Source organism: Hyaena hyaena, unplaced genomic scaffold (genome assembly GCF_003009895.1).
Source record: "Hyaena hyaena isolate Hyena2069 unplaced genomic scaffold, ASM300989v1 scaffold_548, whole genome shotgun sequence".
Classification (NCBI taxonomy): Eukaryota; Metazoa; Chordata; class Mammalia; order Carnivora; family Hyaenidae; genus Hyaena; species Hyaena hyaena.
The window spans coordinates 715,872-737,949 of record NW_024081181.1 but is presented as its reverse complement, the minus strand read 5'-3'; the positions used below and the strand labels follow the sequence as shown (position 1 = coordinate 737,949).

General features: G+C 57.1%; 1 protein-coding gene across 1 annotated transcript in view; it reads left to right on the top strand.

Annotated features, from left to right (window-relative positions):
• The window catches only part of PTPRN2 (protein tyrosine phosphatase receptor type N2), a 754,508-nt gene that overhangs the window by 357,112 nt on the left and 375,318 nt on the right, over positions 1-22,078 (top strand). The window contains exon 11 of the mRNA XM_039255854.1: positions 13,242-13,321. Within this exon, the coding sequence (XP_039111785.1) occupies positions 13,242-13,321 (80 nt within the window). The remainder of the gene's footprint in view (positions 1-13,241; positions 13,322-22,078) is intronic.

The window sequence follows — 22,078 nt, the reverse complement described above, 5'->3', positions numbered from 1 at the left end:
CGGGGGCAGACCCCAGCGGACCAGCCCACTGAGCAGCGCAGGACTGAGCCTTTCACATGAGGCGGCTGCTCATGACATCCCCACGACGTGCATAGGCAGCCACGGTTTGGAGTCCCCTCCTGGACAGAACATACGTGGTTTCCAGGGTCGAGAAGGATGTTTAGCCCTGGGTACAGTCCAGAGGCCACGTCCCCAGTTTCTACATTGCCCACGTGCCGCCTCGCTTTCTCCGCAACCTCAGTGAGGTGGTCTGCTTCTAGGAGGGCCTGGGGGAGGCTGCGCGAGGGCCAGGGGCCAGGGCGAGGCCAGGCGGACTTGGGGACCAGGGGGCTCCTGCTGGGGGGTGTCTGGGGGGGGCATGTGATTGGGGGGTGTCCTGCGTGGACGTCTGCTGGAAGCTGGCTGTAGCCCCTCTGGCCCAGGCCTGTACCCTGGGTCTGCTCCTCACTTCGGGTCTCAGTCCTTCCCATGCAAAGCCCTTTCGTGCTGGAGGAGGCTTGGGGCACAGAGGGCTTCCAGGGAGCACCTTCTGACCAAGCTGGTGGCCAGCCCAGATCTTTTGTAAACGTCTTTTGCCGCAGGCTCTTCCTTGCTAGAAAACTGTGGGGGTGGGGAGGGGGGAGGGGTTGCTTCCTGTGTCCTCCGGAGCCAAATCTGACACCACCGTCTTCTCTTTAAGCCCTCGGGAGTCTGGTGTGTGGCTGTCTAGTCTTTCCCTGTGCCTGGAGCTGTCCCCAGCCTCCCCTGCCGCCGAGAGAGCTCATGCTTCAAATCCCAAGCCGGGCCTCCTGGTGCCAGAGCGATCCCTGCGGTTCACGTCTGTGCCACACCTCTGGGTCTTCACTTACTGTGTGTGTGCACACAAGTGTGTGCTGTGAACGCCGCCGCCCCCGAGCGGTGCGTACGTGACCCAGCACAGTGGAGGCCTCGGGAGGGGCCGCTGCCTGGCCTTGGCCGCTGCTCTTCCAGGAGAGGAAGAGGGGCCGCCGCCCAAGCTGGCGCTTGCAGAGATGTCTACATTTTCATGGAAGTACCAGTTATACTTAATATGTTTTCTTAATGGTTATGTAGCTGTCAAATAAATTCCATTATTTCTTATTCCATCATTAGAGACCATTAAAACGCATTAGCATGCTGATGTAATTATGCCAGCAGACACGCGGCGGCCTCAGTCACGATTTTATAATCTAATCACGGCCGTCCACGCGGTGCTGATGGATGCGCAGGCTGCCTTCCCCAGCGCCGTCAGGTGGGCGGTGCCGCGGGACCGCGATACAAAGGAGACTTCTGGTCGGGTGGGGACTGCCGTGGGCGCTCCTCGTGAGGGGCTCCTCCTGAGCCTTCCGATCAGTCCTGAGAACTCGCATCAGCCGAGGGCACCGCGGGAGGACAGCCTAATTCTGCGATCAATCTTCCTGTGTTCTCCTGATGCAAGACGCGGTTTAGTTTCCCATCTGTGTGATTTACTGAATTGATGAAAATACAGTGCTCTTGTTTTTCAAGACAGCTCCTGGAGTGCCGTGGTGGGAACTCCCCGCACTGACACTTTTCATTAGGGTCCCCTTGCCCAGGGCGGGGCGAGGGTATCCAGGAGGTCGAGCCTGTGCGTCCCAGTGATGCCGAGGCCCACTTCGTCCCTCCTTCCCAGGCCTCACACCCCCACCTGCCCCCGCACCTCCCTCCACGGGTGCGAGAAGCGTGGGGGTTGTTTCCTGGGGCAGAACTGCATTTATTTGGCTCCTGTCTTGTCTCTCTGATTTATGGAGACATTGAAGAGGAAGTTGGAGAAAGGGTCAGAGTGGCCTTCAGCTCACTGGGCTGGCCCCTTTGGCCTGTAGCCCAAGTGATGACAAAGCCATGGATAATTTGGGCATGTGCCAGAGCACTGCAAATTAACAGTGACAAAGACCGTGCTTGGGGTCGACAACATCACTCACAGCCGAGAGCCTCCAGCAATAAAACCTGGAGCCGTACAAGAGCCTTGCGTACGTGGAGGCCGCACCCCTACTTACTGTGTCCACTGCCCACACGCTCTGGTGCTCACAGGTGGATGCCATCGCCTTGCTCCACCCGGGTCCAGGATTTCTTCAGTGATGCCCCCTTAGCGGGCAGAGCAGGAGGGGCCTAATGTTCGGGACCGTCTTCCATGCCCTGCGCACACCTTGCAGATGGGGGAGGTCTGGCCGAGAGGCTAGAGCAGCTACCCTGTGGGCTCAAGGGAGTGTCACCCAGTGACAAGACTGCCCCAGCCCTGTCTGCAGACCGAGGATGGGACCGAGGGAGAGAGTAGCGGTTCCGCCTGAGTGAAGGGTGGTCCTTCCTCATTGTGAGTGAATCTCTAGGCTTTGGGTGATGGTGTTTGTATTTAAAGTATTGGTTGAGCCCCTTTCCTGTTGGGAAATGGCGTCTCATCTTAGGAGCAGGTTAAGTTACTTAGCTTTTTAAACCTCAGCTTCCCTACCTGTAAATGTGGATGGTCAGCACATGGTGTGGGCTGTGATGTGGGTCCTGCTCTCGGGAGGCCCCCCCCCACCCCGTTCAGGGTTCTTCCGGTGCTGTCCTGAAAGTCTTCCTACATTACTCTTCGACAGGGGCCCCGCCATCTCCCTTCTGCACTGGACCCCCAGAAATTGCATAACCAGCTCTAAGGCTGGTGGGATCTCTGCAGAGATCCTGTGAGAGATCCCAGAGCCAAGAGCACATTCGGCACTGCCTGCTGTGCAGGCACTCGGCTTGGTCCAGCCTGTACCGTTTCGCTGGTATCGTGTCGCTGTTATGAAGCTACTGTAACGGCTAACTGTGAACAGGTTCGATTGTCAAGAGTCACCTTGCCCCAGGCTTGCACGGACCCCCAGCATGTGGCGTGCTGGGTGGGTGGCGGAATTGTGTGTTGGACTGGACGTCCCAGTGTTTAGGGCTCGAAGAGACACTGTGGTTCTTCATAATAATCCCTTGATCTACAAGAGTTGGGTCTTCATCGCTCCCAGGAGACTGCTGTCCTTGAGGGCAGGGATGGGGCCTGTTACTCTGCGATGTATCTTCAGAGCCTAGGACAGTGTTGGGCGCCTACCAGCTGCTCAGCATTTGCTCAGTGACTGACTGAATGACTGACTGAATGAATGAATGAGTCAACCTGGCCTGAGTTCTGTGTGTGTCTTTCCACTGCCTGAAGGTGTTCGGCGAGCTACTTAAGCTCGCGCGCCTCTGCTTGCTCATCTGTAGGATGGGTGTCACGGCGCCTGCGCAAGAGCTGTTGGAGGTGTGAGTGCTAAGTGTGTGCAGACACGTGGCGCTCAGTAGAGGGTAGTGCCCCCTATAATACGCCATGAAGATAAAATGTCGTTTAAAACAAGAAATATGTGAGCACATGAAAAACTTATATTTATACTGAAATAAAATGAAACACCATGGTAAAATATAAATTTTATTATTGCCAGTGCTGCCAGTACTAGAATTCTCTGCTCAGCTTCGTTCCCAGATTTCCCAGGAGAACAAAGTAGAGCTTGTTTTCACTCACCCGCCTCTCTCCTGAGCCCAGGCACCACGAGCCCGCCGGCGTCCGCATGACTACGGAGGGGGCAGGTCAGGAGGCTCTCCTCCGGCCCCATCCCGAGGGGAGGCCGTAAGGTGTGCCAAGAGTCCTGCCCCTCTCACGCATGGGGTGACACCATAGGGCAGGACTGAGGGATGCAGTGACGTGCTCCTGGTGGAGACCGACCGAGGGCTGGGTCACGTCGTGGGTTACAAACCGGAACATGTGTGAAGGCCGGGCTTCAAGCAGCCTGGGTGTCCAGAGTAACAAAACAAACCAAGGCTTCAAGGAAGCCTTAGCGGGGGACCTGGGGGGGCTCAGTCAGTTAGGCGTCCGACTTCAGCTCAAGTCATGATCTCAAAGATTCGCTCGAGCCTTGCATCGGACTCTGTGCTGACAGTGCAGAGCCTGCTTGGGATCCTCTGTCTCCCTCTCTCTCTGTCCCTCCCCCACTCGGGTGCACACACGTGCTCTCACCTCCTGTCTCTCTCAAAATAAATAAACAAAAAAGGAAAAAGCTTTAGTCTGAATTTTCAGGTGCTGCTTTGGTTTCTAAATATTTGTCACAGATAATTCAGTTATTTATTTGTTTGTTAAATTCATGAATCCTCATGCACTGTGGGAGTCCGGCTGCCATGGAAGATATGTCTCCGGGGCCCTTGGCCTTACAGACATGCAGGATGTGCTCTCCCCGGTCAGACGGGTCCGGCCGGCCATGCGGGCATTGCTGTGGGCATAGTGCAGGTTTCTCGTGACCAAACACATCACCTCTCAGTTGTGGCTGGAAAACAATACAGCGTTCTGGCAATTAAAAACTAAGCGAATGCTTTAAAAGTCCAAAGGCAAAACATAAATATGGATTAGTCTGTTTTCTTGCACATACTTCATGGGAAGAAAGAGTGTGGGTAAGACATTCCCTAGTGACAGAGAGGAATTCCCAAATTGCACGTGATCACACAGTAATTGCAAATAAGAGACAATCTGTACAATAAAGCAATTGCTCAGCCCTTTAAGAAGATAAAGCATCATCAGCATTATGTTTTGGTGAAGGCTTGTGTTAAATTATCGTGTAATAGTTCTGTATGTCTGTGTTCCCTCAAACAAATAGGAATTGATTCTCTCAGTCCTTCCTCCTTTGTGAGCCCTCAAGTTAGGTATTTTGGAAAGCTGTGGCCTAATGTTTGTGAGGCAGGAATATACACTTGTGCAGAAAGTACGGTAATGGAAAGTGTGCTTTAGGAATATATGTGTGCATTATTTTGCTATTTCATGGAGTTCTAGAATTTTGTAATCTGACATGGATGGAATGAGTTGTGCAAGGGTGCTTTTATAGCAGCCAGACATGGACTCATTTTCTGTTGCTGTTTTTTTTGTTGTTGTTGTTGATGGCTTGGGATAGTCCCCTACCACGCTACAGTTAGGGACAGCTGATGAAAAAGACAAAGAAGAAGCTGGTGACCCCCAGAAGCAACTCAGCATCAGTACCAGTGCGAGGGAAAGAGTGTGAGCAACGTGGTTCTGGGCCCGGTAGCCAGGAAAGGATGCTGGTGAAGGCCAGAGTGTGGACAGCAGGGTTTCCGTAGTGTCTGCAAGCCACCAGGAGAGTCCAGGAGTCTCTTTCTCAGTGGTGGCATCAGCACTAAAACTGGACCATTTGGGACTAATCCTTAAAACTCTATGTGTTTTAATTTATTCATCCGTAAAATGAGGGCGTTGCCAGATGAGTTGCTTTGGGTCTAAATTATGCCATTATGTTAGCCCTGCACTCATACACCTGCCTCCGGTGGTGTTCTCGAAGCCGTGGTGCCAGGCAGGCCTCCCCGGCACCTCGGCCTGAAGGCTAGGCGAGAGGCCAGTGTAGGGAGCCCCTCAGGGCCACGTATATGTGTAAAGAAATCTTGCTCTTACGTGGCCCCACACTATGTTCAGTCGGACACAGCAAGTATCCCAAGTGATTCCGATTTTGTTTGGTAACTTTGGGACCTTTATAGCATTTTGTTTTTCAATTAATAATGAGTAAGACACAGAATGAGCAATTCACAAATGTATAACCTGTAGATGGGAAAAATAATGTAGAAAGATTCTCAAGCAGTCCATAGATAGGATTTTGAGAAAATGTCTCAATGTTTGCATTCATATAGGCACTCTCTCTCCCTCTCTTTCTCTCTCTATATTATATATGTGTGTTATATATAATATATATATATATACATATAAAATCCACCCATCCATCCATCACCCGTCATCCATTCTCCATCCTCCCCCCTCCCTCCCTGCATCCTGTCTATCCATGTTACAGGTTTTACCCCAAATCCAGGATCAAATAGACAAAGAACAGGTCAGTGCATTAAGTCAAGGCAGAGCATGCTATTAAAAACATTTTAATTAGATATTCTATCAGAAGTATTTTTTTTAATTTCTAAAAACTCTCAGGAGATGCGCCAGTTGAAAAGAGCGGCATTTACGTTTGTTAGTTGTAAAGCTTCACCATTGACTTTACAACTACCTGTTGCTGCCACATAAGCTTTGTGATCATCTTTTTATCCCCAGAAGTCGAGAGGATCTAGTCCCTGAGGTTTATATCTCTAAGTACAGAGTTAAGGGCTGTTTAGCCAGTGTCAATAAGGAAAACTATTGTCATGTTGGTTGTCTTTACAGCCTGGTACAAACAGTCCTGTGTCATGTATAACCTGTTGTCACAGGAGAAACAGCACCCACATTAGGTAAGCGAAGTGGAGCCCCCGATTGACGGGAATTTTTGTGGCCCACGTTGTGGACACAGTGTTAGCTGACAAGAAAAGTAAGATCTCGGGGAGTTGCTTGCCTTCCCCATTCTCACCTGAAATAGCGGTCTGAGCATAGGCTGAGGCCAATGTCTTAGAACTCGTAAGATTCGAGTGTCATGCAGTGAAAATTAACACGTAGAAGCCTCACCTGGCGACTCACGGTTATTAAGAAGCTTCATATGTCAGTATCTTGATATGATAGTGTCAGAGCATTAGATTCTTGTAAAATGTCTTCAGTGATAAAAGTAGGGAAAAAAGGGATTTCTAAAGAGTCCTCGTTTAAAGAAAAGACCATGTAGGCAGAACTCTCACCCCTAACACTCAGGTTAATGGAGGTTTTGTTTGTTTCATTAGCCTTAAATGATAGGACAGGAAATTCTGAAAAACAGTAAGATGTCAGTATTAAAATGCTAGAAGCTACTTCTGTTCCTTGTTAGCATGTTCTGTGACTGTAAAAGAGAGTAATTGTCAATATTAAAATCGATATATAATCATTGTTATAAATGTTATATAATTATATGTTATAAATATATAAACATGTCACCCATGACTAGGCTGTAGCCACTAGGAAGTGTCGAGTGGAAACGCTGCATTTAGAGTCAGGACCACTTGTGTCCACGACAGGGACCCCCGGCTTGGGCAGCGGTGATGACGTACCCTTCACCCATGTGCACACGCACCGTTTGCTTCAGTTGGTTGACGGGAGTTCTAGATCAGTGAGTGCTGCCAGATGTCAGGGAGACACCTTTTCCTTTTCTTCCCAGCCTGACTCCTAAGATACCGTGCGGCTTTGTTCTCCGATATGATCTCCAGGAGGGGCCGCGGAGCCTTGTGCCAGACGCACAGGCCCCGGGCTCCCTGGGCTGACACCGCGAAGACTCTCTCCCTTGAGTGGGAAGGGCTTGCGTGTGCAGGCGGGCCTCACCTGCTCGCGTTTCCGCCACCGTAAATAGGTGTCCCCTCTCACAGTAGGTGACCCTGACTCTCGGAAAGTCCGTGGTGTTGCAGGAAATGGACTCCCGGGACGTGTGCTGTCAGCGCAGAGCGCCTCACGTAGGTGGGGTGTGCCGTGCACCCAGTCTGCCCGTAGCGACCCGACATAGCTTGGCCGTGAGCTCGCCGTCCTAGAGCCGCGGCATCAGCAGAGAAGTGGCTGATCTTGCCCCTCGGATCCACCGTGTTCCAGGTAGGGGACGACTGCCTGCGTCAGCGCAGCATGGCGTGCGGAAGTGCTGTGGGCCATGGAGGCCTGAGCGTGAGGGCCTCACGGAAGAGGCTGCAGCAGCAGGCCACTCTGGACGGGCCCGGCCACCCAGACACCCTCCCCAGATACGCAGCATCGTCCCTTGCAGGGACAGGGTGTCATATGCTGATGTCACACCGCAAGGAAGCACAGGTACACAACTGGGTCACAAGGCCCTGAAACCCTACAGTGTTAAATTGTAAAATATGATAAAAACAGTAAGGTCGCTGATGTGTGTGAACGCGCTTAACACAGACACTGGCAGACACAGCAGATCCTCTTTGTGGTTCCACATTTGCAAACGTAATTATAACCCAAATCACAGCACCTTGTGGTCATCAAAGACATGTTGCCAAGGGGGCAACGGTTGAGTTTCTCACCGGCACGTTCCCAGCTGAGCTTGAACAAGGGGCCACCTGCATTCTTAGTTCAGCTCATATTGTAAACACGTGTCCTTCTCATTGTCCGGCACTACGTTTTCCACATCTTTGTGTTTCTGTCAGTGATTTCACTGTCTGGAACTATCCCCCAGGGTAGTGCGTCGTGTTCTTGCGTGTAGGAAGGCTGGGCTGCGCCTTAGAGAGTGTGCGGTGTTAGAAAAGCTTGGTTCAGGCATGAACTACAGTGCGGCAGGTGGTGAGCCCAGTGTTAAGGCCAATGTTAAGGAAGCAACAAGTCTATCAATACGGTGTCTTCAGACAGAAGCACACATGAAACAAGGTGTCGTGTGCACTGGGAAACCGTGACCAGAGCCACGGCCGGAGCCGGGCAGAGCCCAGCCCGGTGCGTCCTGGGAGCCGTGGTGAAGTGTTCCTTAAATCCGCCCCTGTGTTGACCTTGACCCTGTAGGACACAGTGCCACAAATGACAGGAATGTACTGTCGTGCGTTTCCAACAATTACTGGTTGGATCTGAATGAGAATCTGAAAGTCTAAGAACAGAATTAGTTTCTCTGTTTTGTGGTGAAACAGAGGCCTTCCCTTCTAACGTGGTGTTCCTTCCTCTTTCTTTGCGTCTGTTTCAATGATTTCTTCCTGGTCTAACACTAATTTTTTGTATCAATAGAGTTGGAATATTTTGTTCTGCATGAGAAACTCTCTATATTTATTAATAAGTTACTTTCTAAAAAAAAAAAAAAGGCTGTCTTCTCCCTGCCAGCTCTAATATTAGATGTTATATTTGCTTCTCAGAGACTTTGCAGGGCTCTAGGCATCGGTTTTAATTTTTGTTTTCTGATTAGACACAGAAATTCCCCTTTCTGTGCCAGCATCATGCCTGTGGGGCTGTTTTCCCCGAGTATTTGCAGAAGCAGAACTGAACAAGGTGGGAAGGACGGCCCAGGCCACCTGGTTGAGGAGACAGTAGTGGCTCCCGGCACCTCGGTCCCACCCCAGACCTGCTCCCACCCTGCTCGTCCGGAGCTGTTTGGGTGCGGGGAGCCCCTGCTGATGGAGCGTGGCTGGTGGGAACCCTCCTGAGAGCCGAGGCCCCCGCTGCAGCCCAGGGCCAGCCTTGCGGCAGGCTTCCGCGTGGTCCTGAGGCCGCTCCGTGTTCTGTGCATCTGGAAGCCTCGGGCCGGTGCGGGAGGGCTGGTATTCCTGCTGGCGCTCTCGGTGGGAGGGACGCGGGTCCAGGTGGTGGCGATGGCCGAGTGGCCGCCTTGCGTGGCTGCTGTGACTGCTGGGTCCTGGGAGGGCGGCCGTCTCCAGACTCCGTCCTTCTTCATGCCCCTGCGATCTAGCATTTAAAAAACACAGGTAGTTCACCGCATCCCGGGAATACTCAGTCCTGAGACGACGCAGCACCTGGCGCCCTGCACCTCATGGTGCCCGTCCTCCCCCGCCCCGCCCCCCGGAACCCTCAACAGGCTCACCGCCAGGCACTGTCCATCCTGGGCTTTTCAGTTTGTTTCTTGCCATTCTCCTCCTTTGTGTCCCATCTTAAAGAAAGTCGTGATCTCGTTCTCTGAATCTCTGCTGAGCACCTCCCGTCCAGGCCCCTGCCCCGCGGGGTGGGCCCCAGCGCCAGACACCTGGTGGCTTTCCTCTGCGCCTGAGCCTTGGCTGACCTCCCGGGGGGTGTGGGAGTCCTCAGAGTCTGGAGAGGAGCGTGCCAAAGGGCTCCCAGAGGGAGACCCCGCTCCCTGGGGACTGGAGTGGGCTTGTGCCCGTCCTCACCGTGAACACCGTGAAAACCGCTGCAGCCGGTTGGGGCACGTGTGTGGCCGGGCCTGTTGACCAGCTCACCTTTTGTCACTCTGTCGGCCAGAACTCCTTCTGTTCGGAAGGGGGTCCCCTGGTGCTCCATCCGCGCCCCACCGTGATGGGCAGTTGCCGAGAGGGCAGTGCGGGCAGGGCGCTCCTTCAGCAAGCGCCACAAACCCGGTAACTGCTCGTCCCCCTGCACAGAACCCACGCGAGGCGGTGACAGTTTGCAATATGTTGAAGTGCTTTGTGGCTGAGAGCAGTGTAATGCAAAGGAGGAAAAAAATTGCAGCCCAAGGACCAACTTCCCACAGAGGGGGGCTGGTCTGCACACTTCAAGTGATCCATTCACACGGCGTTAAGGGAGAAGGTTTCGCAGAGGCCACCTCCCCCACATACTGTGTCCTGTGATGGGGGGACCCAGCAGGGTGGGGGGGGGGACCCAGCAGGGTGAGGTGGGGTGGGGGGACCCAGCAGGGGGTGGGGGGGGGGGGGGACCCAGCAGGGTGGGGGGGGGGGGGCACCCAGCAGGGTGGGGGGGGTGGGGGCACCCAGCACGGTGAGGTGGGGTGGGGGCACCCAGCAGGGTGTAGGGGGGGTGGGGAAACCCAGCAGGGTGAGGGGGGGGACCCAGCAGGGTAGGGGGGGAGCTCTCTGGCCCTTTCCTGGTGCTGTGCTAGTGTATCCCTCTAGCTAATAGTTTAAATACTTTCCCAACACAGCCTCTGCTTCCCCTGGGCCTTCGGTCCACGTGCCCCTGGGGTCTGGAAGGGACAAAGCCCTCAGGGCTCTTGGATGAAGCCATTTGTGTCCACCCACTATTTGTAAACAGCCCTGGGCTCAGAAGCACCAGCTTATTGCAAGTAAAGGCAATAGATTAACATTACGTTCCAGGGATCACGAAGCAGCAAAGGGGAAGGAAGTGAATCACAGGCTGACCCTGCGGAGAGGATCGGATTTGTGGCGGTCCCTGCGCTTCCACTGTGGGGGCTGGTCACCGCGGCGGCGCTCTCACAGGTAGTCGCCAGAGAAATCCTTGTTCCGTTTGGGGATCCGGCGCTCCCTGCCCGTGGGTCCACGGCACACCGCAGACCCCGCGTCCAGCTGTCTTGCTCACAGGGCCCCTAACCTCAGAAGCCCCTGGGGGGAGGCTCAGTGAGCCTCCGTGTGCTCCGGCCTTGGCTTCCCACGGCAGCTCCTACGGGAAAGCCGGAGCCTCCGGGCCAGGAATGCCTCCCCATTTCACAGCCGAGTGAACTGAGGCCAGTGAGGTTACAGCCCTAGCGGAGGGGACGTACGTAGACTTGTGGTGAGAGCTCAGTGTAGAGACTTCCGTGTTGCCACACGCAGGGGCCAGTCTGAGTCCCTGTCATGGCACCGGGCTGGACTCCTGACCCTCCCTGAATGTCACCAGAGGGGACAGGCGCGGTGGCGGGACCAGGGCTGGGCGGCCCAGGGGCCGTGCCGCGTCACCAGCGCTGGGTTGTGAGAAGCCGTCGCTCCGAGTGCTTGCCGAGCACCAGGCGCATCCCCAGGCGTCAGCTGTGTCCCTGGCTGGCCAGGCTGCCGCACGCAGCTCCCGGCCCCACGGGAATGGCGGGCAGAGGGACGCGCTCTCCTCCACGACGCGGGCGAGCCAGGAAAGCCCGCAGGGTCTTCAGAGGAGGTTCTCTGCAGCTGAGGGGGTTTTGGGTTTGGGGAATCCATCCGCCGGGAAATTTTGGACGTTTGGGTGGGACTGGAAATGTCACAAGGCTACGCCAGAGCCACGGTCCTCGTGTGAAGGTCTGTGATCCGTGCCCTTTGGTTGGCGGGGGAGGCCTGTTGGTCAGGACCTTCTCTCAACGTACAAGACAGCTGCACCCAGTGTCATGACTCGGTCACAGCTGTGAATCTGTCACCCCCCAGGTGTGCGAGGCCCTGGCAGGGACATGCCCTCAGAGAGCCAGACATTTGGGGAGCCACAAGTGTCCTGCAGGACAGTGAATGTGCTCAGTGCCCAGGGGGCCCCGCACCGGCTGGCAGCTCTGCAGGGGTGTGCTGTGGGTCAGAGTGTGCGTGGGGGTGAGGCCAAGAGGGACTCTGCGAGGGGGTGGAGGCCGGAGCTCAGTGTGCAGGGAGGGGTGGAGGCCGGAGCTCAGTGTGCAGGGGGGGTGGAGGCCGGAGCTCAGTGTGCAGGGAGGGGTGGAGGCCGGAGCTCAGTGTGCAGGGGGGGTGGAGGCCAGAGCTCAGTGTGCAGGGAGGGGTGGAGGCCGGAGCTCACTGCACTGGGGAGACAGACATGGAGGCAGAAGTGGCCGTGGCTCTGGTAGACGGGACCAGGAGGATCCGGCTGGGTGGCTTCGGGTAGAGGCCTGGAGAGCCAGTGTGCGTGGGGTGAGCGGGTCTGGAGGGTGGGGCACACGTGCCCCCTGGGGACAGGTCGGGGCCAGAGTGCAGCCACGACTCCGGTCAGGTCTCTAATCACTGGCAACGGAAACCAAGCAGAAAGGATGAACATGGTGGCGTTTTCAGGGCGTTTCAGCAGAGTTTTGTGAAGGTGTAGACATTTCTTGTAGAAAGAAGTCGAAGAGAAAGTCCATGGGCTGGGACACGGCTGCCTCGTGTCTGTGCTGGGGGAGGGGAGCACCTCCCTCCCTGCAGCCTGCACGGCACCCCCCGCCCCTCCGCGGGACCAGCTCTGCACCGTGCACCCTCAGTCACGAGACTGCTGGGGCCAAGAGTCTCAGGAGCTGGGACCCAAGTCCTGGTTAAGGGCACCCAACCCCTCCTTCCTCCCCTGTTCCTCCACCCCCTCCCTCCTCCCCTCCCCCTCCTTCCTCCCTCCTCTCCTCCCCCTCCCCTTCCCCCCTCCTCCCTTCTTCTTCCCTCTCCCCTTCCCCCCTCCTCCCTTCTTCTTCCCTCTCCCCTTCAGATGAATAAAATTATTTAAAAAGTGATTTATTTTTCAAACTGATGTTCAACACAGTATTTAAAAAGCTTTGAAAATTTTAATCATTTCTGTCTGGCAATTCCCTACTAGTTATTTTTATACTAAATAGTTCGTAATGACTTTGATAAGTTTTTTAAACGGTTCCTGTCAGGAGAAATTTAAAAATACCAGTCTCTCCCCGTTTTGCTTTTGATTCCTACCACTCCTGTGGGAGCCAAATACTAAAATCTGTTTCCATAACAATTTTTCTTCTTCCCTTGCAATATCTGCTTGTTCTCGTTGGTTGATTGGGGTTGATTTGAATTTTTTATAAGAACACTACCGTGTGCGGGTTAGAAAAGCAAAGCCTGTCGATAGAATTCTTGGAACCTGGGGACAAAGGCACAGTGTCAAGAATCTGGAGCCTGGCAGAGGCCACACATGGAACAAGCCGTGGCTTTGAGGCCTGCGTGTCGTCCGCGTGTCCATGTTTCCCACGTAGCTTCAGAGAAGCGACACTCTGTGCGGAGGCGGTTCTGAGCCCCTTCTTAATGGTCTCTTCCAGTGTTCTGGGCCCAGCCGTGACCTTCCGAGTGAGCGCCAGCGTCCAGAACATGACGACGGGAGATGTCGCGCAGGCAGCAGGTAAGGCTGTTTCGACACAACACACGTGGGCACACACGCCCAGCCCGGGCGGAGGAGGTGCGCAGTCTCCCCAGCACCCCGATATTTCACGGGGGGACGGCAGAGTCGGTCAGCACGAGTGCCTCATCAGCACGTGTGACAGGCCAGGCTGCGGGTGCAGGAAGCCCGAGACACAGAGCCCGCTGCCCAGGGGAGCTGGGCCTGGTGAGTGTGGCGCCCCCGTGTGGACCGAGCCAGTGCCATTTTGCTTTGAGGTTCTCCATGTCCCGAGTGAGAAGCGCACAGTGGCTGCGCTTCTGTCTGTCCCAGACCACGTCAGTGCAGGACGGGGGGTTCGAATAGAAACAGAGAACTTCATTCCAGCTTTGCTTCTCGGACCCCAGTTATTCCCACTCACCTGCCTGGAGACCTAGCGAGTGACCTCGGCGTGGGGTGGCCCTTGGCCATGGGTGTCAGCAGCGTTCCGTCTGACGGGGTCAGCTGTCGCTCTTGTCTAGTTTGGTGGCTGTTGAATTTTACTTGTAGGACATCCTGGTGCCCTTACTTAGTCTTTTTGCTAAAGCACTGGTCTCGGGGGCCAGGGATGTCTGGTGAGGGGACACTTCCTTGCAAAGTTGTACTCTGCCCCAGAAACCTGACCAACTTCAACTGTGTGGAGAGCCCAGCGCCCCGGGCTTCGCTTCCGTGGCCCGTGTCGCTGGGAGGCCGAAGGGCCGGGGGTCTCGGCAGGCAGTAAAGCGTCTTTCCCAGTGGAGCGGCCTGATGTGGCCCCAGGGAGAGAAGCCGGCGGACTTCAGTCCACGTGCCCGGCCCCATGAAAGGGAATGGGATCCCGTGTCAATGGCCGTGAGCCTCGTGGCCGCAGGCGCCTCCTTCCCTCCAGCATCCGTCCTAGCTTCTCCGCAGCGGAGATTGTCCAACGAAGTTCAGACCCGGTCAGTGACTGGGTTTTTATGCAGAAACAATCACAGCTGTCCCACAGGCGGCTGCTCATCCCAGTGCTGGGAAGCAACGCTTTCCAGGTCTGATTTGCGGGGACATCAGGACGCAGCAACGAGTAGAATAAACTGCAAGGAGCTCTTTTAATCTTTTACAGTCATGGCAGCATACTCACTGACAGTGGTCTTTCATTTATTGCTTTCTGGGGAAAATGGGTTTGATTATTTAAAATCTAGTTTCTTGGTCACTTTCAATGTGTTCATGTCGTGTACTGAAGTGCTGTATGCTGGGGTGGGGCTTGCACACCAGATGTATGTTTGAGAGCCATGGCAGTAACTTCCTGAGTACTTGAATCTGCTCAGGTATACCAGTGTGTTTACAGGGCTGTGCAAGCGAGTGTTTCTAGCAGTGCATGTGCAAGAGGGGACGGCGTGTACTTTTAAAGACTTAGTTCTTTTATGTTGTACATAATTTTATCATGTTACGAATGTACCTGGTGCTATACAGGAAAAAGATTATGAGAAATAGCTTGGTGAATCCAAGCTATGTTTGAATCTACATCAGGATTCTGTGGTTTGGCAGTGGACACACCAAGGGTAGTGGTACTGAGTTCCAGTCTCCGAGGAAGAGAAGTGAGCTCTCTGAGCACTAGACTCACTCACGTGTTAACAAGGAAAGGAAGTTTTTATGGTTTCTTGTTTTAAAAGATATGTGGAGCCTTGTTGCAAGCTGCTGAACGGCACTGTCGGGCAGACCTGGGTCAGGTGGGCTGGCGGCCCTCAGCACCCTGTGCGACAGAGCCCTCAGCACCCAGCGGGACAGAGCCCTCGGCACCCTGAGGGACAGGGCCTACTGTTGGGATCGCTGCCTGCAAACCCAGGGACTGTGTGGCACGACGCGCAGGTGTCTCCTGTTATTTATTATTAATGAAGGGGACACACCCCTGTTGGTGGAACTGAAAGGGAATTTATTTTTGCTAATTTCATACAGAGTGATAGAAAACTTAACGAACAGGCACGTAGTTCCTACAGCAAACGTCAGCGCTGTGTGTCCTGGCTGATGAGCGCAGCTGGTTTTCGGCGTCCGGATTCTGTTCCCTGTACCATGGGACTCTCTCCTGGACGTTCCGCCCCGTGTATGAACCTGTATGAGCTTGAGAGGGCGCGGGAGCACGCGGCGGTAGTGAACAATGAGAGGGCGCAGGAGTGCGCGGCGTGAGTGACCCGTGAGAGGGCGCGGGTCCCGCGTGAGGAGACGGTTCCGCACTGCAGAGCGGTGGAAACAGCTGGTGCTGGTGTGTAGATGGCGCCCGTGCGATCCGGGTGCAGAGCTCGCTGACTCCGCAGCCGTGCACACCGCGGTGAGTCAGTTGTTACCTCTGGTCTTTCTGGACAAGTCATCTGACCAAGCAGAGAAGTCCTTCTGTGCCCTTCGCGTCCTTTTTTCTTACGTAGTGTATTTCTCGTCAACGTTTGTGTTTCTCCCATCCGAGAAGATATGGTTAAGTGACCTTTGCCTCGCGCTCTGTAGCACCGCACACCTCATGACCCCTGGGCTCCTGTCACCTACTACCAGCGGTCACCTTACGGGCTGTCCCGGTGGCGGCAGGCCGTGGATTTTCGGTGCTCGGCTTCCGCTTGGTGGCATGTCCAGCTCACTCGCTGATGGCGAGGCTGGTGGTCGGCCGTCCTGGGCGGAGGCCTCCCGGGGACCTGGAAGCACTGGGCTGCTTGTGGGGTGGGTGGCCCGCAGGGCGGGTGGGGCGCAGCACGGGCTGCTCACGTTAGCAGGAAGGACGGCCGTCTGGCGGCCCCCGAGCAAGTGCCTGACGGCTGCAGCTTCCAGAAGGTTTGGACGGGGGATAGGAGGGGAAGGGCACTGGCCCCATCACTCCGTTCTAAACAGCCAGGTAATTGCTTCTGGCATCTTGACAAGCGTCTGCTGGAGTGGAGGGCAGTGCTGTCGGCGCGGCGGAGCCGTGCTAACCGGCCCAGCTGGAGAAGACTCCCAGAGCCGTGTTTCCGTAATGAGAAGTTGTGAAGGCCAGTTTTCCTCATGGCTTCACCCTGAGCGTAAATGAGTCAGTGCTATGAGGGGATTTTGTTTGCCCTAATTTGCAGGGTTACCTGTGAAGAAGTATATGAACGACGCTGAGGGAGGGGTTAGGGATGGGGACTTAGACCAAATACTAGAAACTGTACTATGCGATATTCACCGCTAGACAAAGGGAGCCCGTGTATTACCAGCACCTTGTGCGGGAGGAGCATGTTCTCCCTTGTGGAGGGGTGAGTGGGTGCCGCCCTGTTTGCTCCAGGAGGCCCTTGGCCTCCTTCGACTGTTGAGAACATCAGACACTCTCCGTGCTCCCGGGGTCCCAAGTCGTTCTGGTCTGCTTTGTGCCATTCACGGGGCGTGCCCAGGCTCACGGCCTCCTGTTGGGTACGGACGGCACCTGGAGCCCACCACCTCTCCACCTGCTGCTTCTGGAAGGGGCCGGACCACGCCCGCCAGGTGAGCCTCTCTGCTCTGACAGCCTGTGGGAAATATCAGGCTGGAGCCTTTCCTGGGTGGGACCGTGGTCTGCGTGCCTTCTTACCTGCCCCACAGGTAAAGCGTGACACAGAGTGCTAAGTAAGCGTTGCCAAATTAGTCACTGGTCTTCCCACTTTATGTGGGACGTTGTCTAATTTTACCAGCAGGCAGGCTCTACGTGGGCGCAGGGGTCTCATGTGAGCCCAGCACCTGGAATCAGTGCTTTGTCCCGTTGTGTAGACCCCTCAGCGTGCGGTAGACACGGGGTCAGAGAGGGGCAGAGTCCAGTCCGGGGCTGGGCCTGCGGTGGGGTTACCCAGCTCGTGTGTACACGGCCACCTCCAAGTTGTGGGACTGTGGGCGAGTCCCGGATGGGGCATGGCGCTGACTCTGTGGGTCCCGCGAAGGTCAAATGAGGCAGCCCTGCCTGCTGAAATCGCAGCAGGTGTTATTGCTGACCTTACGTTCCCGCCACGGGTCTGGGAGCCACAGCTGCTGCTTCTGTAACGTGAGGACGTGTGGGCACGGACAGGGTAGCGTGCGGGTGAGCGCTTCATGGCGGGTGACCCACGTGTGCTGTGTGCAGCCGGGTCGCCTCTACGAGCACAGCCCTCTCCTCGCAGCTCTGCGTATTCCCCCAGATGGCCGGCCTTCAGATCTGAATCCGGATCGATTCTGGGGGAACCCACATTCGATGGGGCTGGGGTGGGACTTAGGTGTCTCCTTGTGAGCTGAGAAGCCACTGGCGTGACATGACCTGAAACACCTACGAGAGTCTGCCCGGCTGGCTGACCGTGTTGGTGGGTGTGAGAGGAGGGAAGTAACGGAGCCGGGAGGCCTTCCTGGCGGAAATCCTGGTCTGAGGCGATGCTGTCTTGGAAAGGGTGACAGGGCCCAGATGCTCAGGGCTGGACGCGGTTTGCAGATTTAACGGACTCGGCGGCAGGCAGGAGACTGGATATGAGGTGAGGGAAGGAGAGGGGGAGGCCCAAGCACCTGGCGGCGGGGGTCCGGTGTGGGGCAAGGTGAGCCCTGAAATAGACGTCCAGATGCAGGCGGGTGGGCGTTCGCACGTGGTCCGGGCAGGACCCGGGCACCGGCACAGCTTACACGGCGTTTCTCTTCGCTGCCTCCGCTGCTCCGTGCCCACCGCCCCGGGGGTTCAGTGAGGGCACGTGGGGAGCTCCCGTGTGCAGGGGTGTGAGCAGCGGGCATGAGGGGCTCTCTGAAGCGGGCCCCCACTGAACCTTCGCTGTTGCACCGAGCATGGGTGCTAGAGCCCCAGTCCTCGCCGGGCCTGTTTCCGGTGGTGCGCACTCTGTCCACAGGCGGATGAGCCTCCTGCGTTCTGTCAGCAACGTAGCGCAGAAAGGTCGGCGGTCGTACCCAGACAGGAGCACGGCGCACACTCGAGCGAGGCGGCCGGGGAAGGTGCTGGGGGGGCCCTCGCCGAGTGCACCTCGTGGCCAGGGCTCAATGACACACCCCCCATGTGGGCGAGCCAGCACCACCTTCCGGCAGTTTCCGTCTGCCGCAGTGCCTCCCACAGGCCTGGCACAGCCAGCTGTCTCAAAGGGAGAACATGGGTGTCTGTTAGAAGCCCCCTTCCTGGGAGCCCTTTCACAAACCACGGTCCCCGTGGCATCTGGATGGAGGAGGAGTGGCAGAGCGGAACACTCTAGTCCAGGCGGCCTGCGGTCCCGTGGCGGGCTCAGCGCACCTGCACGGCTTCTTGTGGCCTGCTGCTCCCTGGGCTCGGACAGCCCTTGGTGCCTGTCCCTCAGGGGCCCATGGGGGCCAGGCTGGGAGGGTATCTTCTGGCCGAGCAGCCCTCACGAGCAGCGCACGGCCACACCCAGGTCTTCAGCCCTGGAGGCGCCCCCGCGTCATGCTCCCGGACGCTCTCTGAGGCCCAGTATCTGAAGAACTCTTGCACAACAGATGTGTGGCACGCTGGCCCCGCCACAGCCCTTCCCACCCATTGGCCCGTGGCCGCAGTGCAGGGTGGCTGGGATCAGCAAGCTGTCACCTGGCTGGCCGTCCCCAGGGCAGGTCTTGCAGATGCTGGGACTCAGGAGAGGACCTCTCACTGGAAGGATAGAGGGTCAGGAAGGTGTCCGAGCCCAGAGCTGCCTGGGGTGGGGCAGGAATGGGCCCCGGCCTTTGGGAGCAGCACGAGTCTATGTGGCACGTGGGCAAGAGCCCCTCAGACGTCCGTATGCAGATTTGTCATTGGCAGAACCTGCTGGTCAGAACCCCAGCTGCGGGCAGCTCTGTGTCCTCACGGCCTGCTTCCTATCCACCAGCCACGTTTTCTGCCTGCCAGGGCTCCTTCTTAAACTGAACCTGGCGACTGACACGGCGAGGCTGGTTCCCCAGCCCATCTGGCCCTGTGGTCCTTCTCCGTAGGGGGTACACGGTGATGTGCGTCAGGCACCTCCTTCACCTGTGGTCAAGGACGGCACCCCTTGGGCAGCTGGCCGGCCCGCCAGCAGAGCAGGAAGGGGTCAGCTGGATGGCGTGAGGTGTCTGCTGCAGCTCAGAGGGATACGGCTTCCCTGCTTAGCACCTGTTTCTCCAGGGTGGGCGTGTCGGCCGCAGCGAGTGCCCCGTGAGTGGTGACCGGGCTAGAGCTGGTTCTGTTTCCCACGCTCCATCTGGATGTGTGCCGTGCGGCCCCGGACGGTGGAGGCTGGCAGAGGAGAGCCTCGAAGGGTGGGGTGGGTTCTCATTGGGTCTCGTCAAGCCCTGGGTTCCTTCTTCATCAGACACAGGACTGGTAATTATGCTCCGTGGGCTTGCATGACCATCACACGAGGCAGGACGGGTCTGCTGGGAGAGATTTGCATTCCGAGGGCCATGGGGATTCTTAGCCGCCATTGCTCCCCTCAGATCGCTGCTGTGTCTGTGTGCCTGGACCGCGTGGGACCAGAAGGTACGGGCCTGCGCCTCACGACACAGCCTCTCTCGGTGTAGGTCTCATTGGCCCCGGGGCTGACAAGTGTCTCGTGTGGTTGGAGGGTAACAACATACCGTGCGTACGGAATGTGGAAGCTCATGACCTGGTGAGACCCACAGGTTGTGCACGGAGACACGAAAGCTCGGCTCTTCCCACGGTGGGGTAGGAGACGCTGGGGGCCATCGCTGTGCACACATCTACACAGGGGCGAGCCCGAGCGTCTACACAGAGAGCAAGCCTGCGTGTCTACACAGGGGCAAGCCTGCGTGTCTACACAGGGGCGAGCCTGAGTGTCTACACAGGGGCGAGCCTGCACGTCTACACAGAGAGCAAGCCTGCACGTCTACAAAGGGGCAAGCCCGAGCGTCTACCCAGGGGCGAGCCTGTGTGTCTCCACAGAGAGCAAGCACGCGCATCTACACAGGGGCAAACCTGCGCGTCTACACAAAGGCGAGCCTGCATGTCTACACAGGGGCGAACCCGCACGTCTACACAGGGGCGAGCCTGAGCATCTACACAGTGGCGAGCCTGTGTGTCTACACAGAGAGAAAGCCTGCATGTCTACACAGGGGCGAACCCACGCATCTACACAGGGGTGAGCCTGAGTGTCTACACAGGGGCGAGCCTGCGTGTCTACACAGAGAGCAAACCTGAGCGTCTACACAGAGAGCAAGCCTGCTTGTCTACACAGGGGCGAACCCACGCATCTACACAGGGGTGAGCCTGAGTGTCTACACAGGGGCGAGCCTGCGTGTCTACACAGAGAGCAAACCTGAGCGTCTACACAGAGAGCAAGCCCGCGCATCTACACAGGGGCAAACCTGCACGTCTACACAGAGCAAGCCTGCGCGTCTATACAGGGGCGAGCCTGCGCGTCTACACAGGGGCGAGCCTGCGCGTCTACACAGGGGTGAGCCTGAGTGTCTACACAGAGAGCAAGCCTGCGCGTCTACACAGGGGCGAGCCTGAGTGTCTACACAGAGAGCAAGCCTGCGCGTCTACACAGGGGCGAGCCTGAGTGTCTACACAGAGAGCAAGCCTGAGCGTCTGCACAGGGGCAAGCTGCATGCTGCTGAGATGCTGGCGATGGGCAGCACCAGGCAAGCCGGCTGTGGCGGTGGCTGGAGGCCGCCAGCATCAGCACGCGGCGTGGACGACCCGGGAAGGTGGCTTGGGAAGGAGGGCGTCCTGCGCACCTTGGATTGTGCTCGGTCGGCATTTTGTTGTCTCATGATTACAAAGCACGGAGAGGCCAATTCCGAGAGGAAACCTTCCGCGGGAGCACTGGCGCGGCCCCTCCCGGGCGTAAACCGGCACGATCAGAAGCCCGGCCGGCCTCACCGCGGCAGCGACATCCCAGCGAACCCACACGCCGGCTCAGCCGAAACTGTTCGTGCCGGAGCTGAGGGCCGCCCCGCCTTAACGGTGGTGACAGGGCCGAGCCCTCCGTCTGAGGGTCCCCGGGTCCGGGGCTGTAGTTTCATGACTCTTCTCTGAGTGAAGCCAGCCGCCCCCACCAACAGGCGCGTTCCTGCGTGTGTCGCGTGACTTCTCTGGTGCGAGAGCTGGGAACGGAGATGCCGTCTGCGGGGCTGGTGACGGGTGGGGGCCCGGGCAGAGCGGAGCACGGCGCGGGGACAGCGAGGAGAGCGGTGCGCGCCCCGCCTGCAGACCTGACTTCCTCCGCTCTCCCCCCTCCCCACGGAGCCTGCCGGGACCCCGGCCCGCACCCCTGCAGCCCAGCACCCCCCAGTCTCGCCGTCAAGCCCGCGTCCCGGTTCTTCTCTGGCTGTCCGGAAAGAGGTTGGGGCAGCAGTCGGCTCCTCGGAGCCCTCTCCCCCCAGCCCCTGCCTCACCGCTTCCTGGAGTTGGCCACCCGGGCCATCTGGCCCCCAGTCCCCTCACCCTTCGAACCTCGTCTGTGGGCACCGAGGCTGATGTGTTCACCGTGGCCTTTTACAGAGAACGCGGGCTGGCCCCGGAGGTCCAGGACAGCGGTTCTCAAAGCACAGTCCCCAGGGCAACCTTGCCAGCGGGGCTGGGAACCTAACTAACCACCCTGCACTCTGGTGCGGGGCCCAGGGTCAGGGCCGCCCGCCAGGCGTGGCTGGTGGCAGTGACGTCTGGGAGCCGCCGACCGCTCCGTCCCCAAAGGTGGAGCCGAGTGGTCATGGTCTTTAGACCCCGCCACCAAGCTGGGTGCCTTGCCCACGGCAGGAGCTCAGTCAGCGTTTGGGTTTGATCCAAACAACGAACGTGGAGCGAAGAGAACTGTGAGGCATTTGAAGTACGTTTCCCCTGTGTCACGAGACACCCTGAATGCAGTG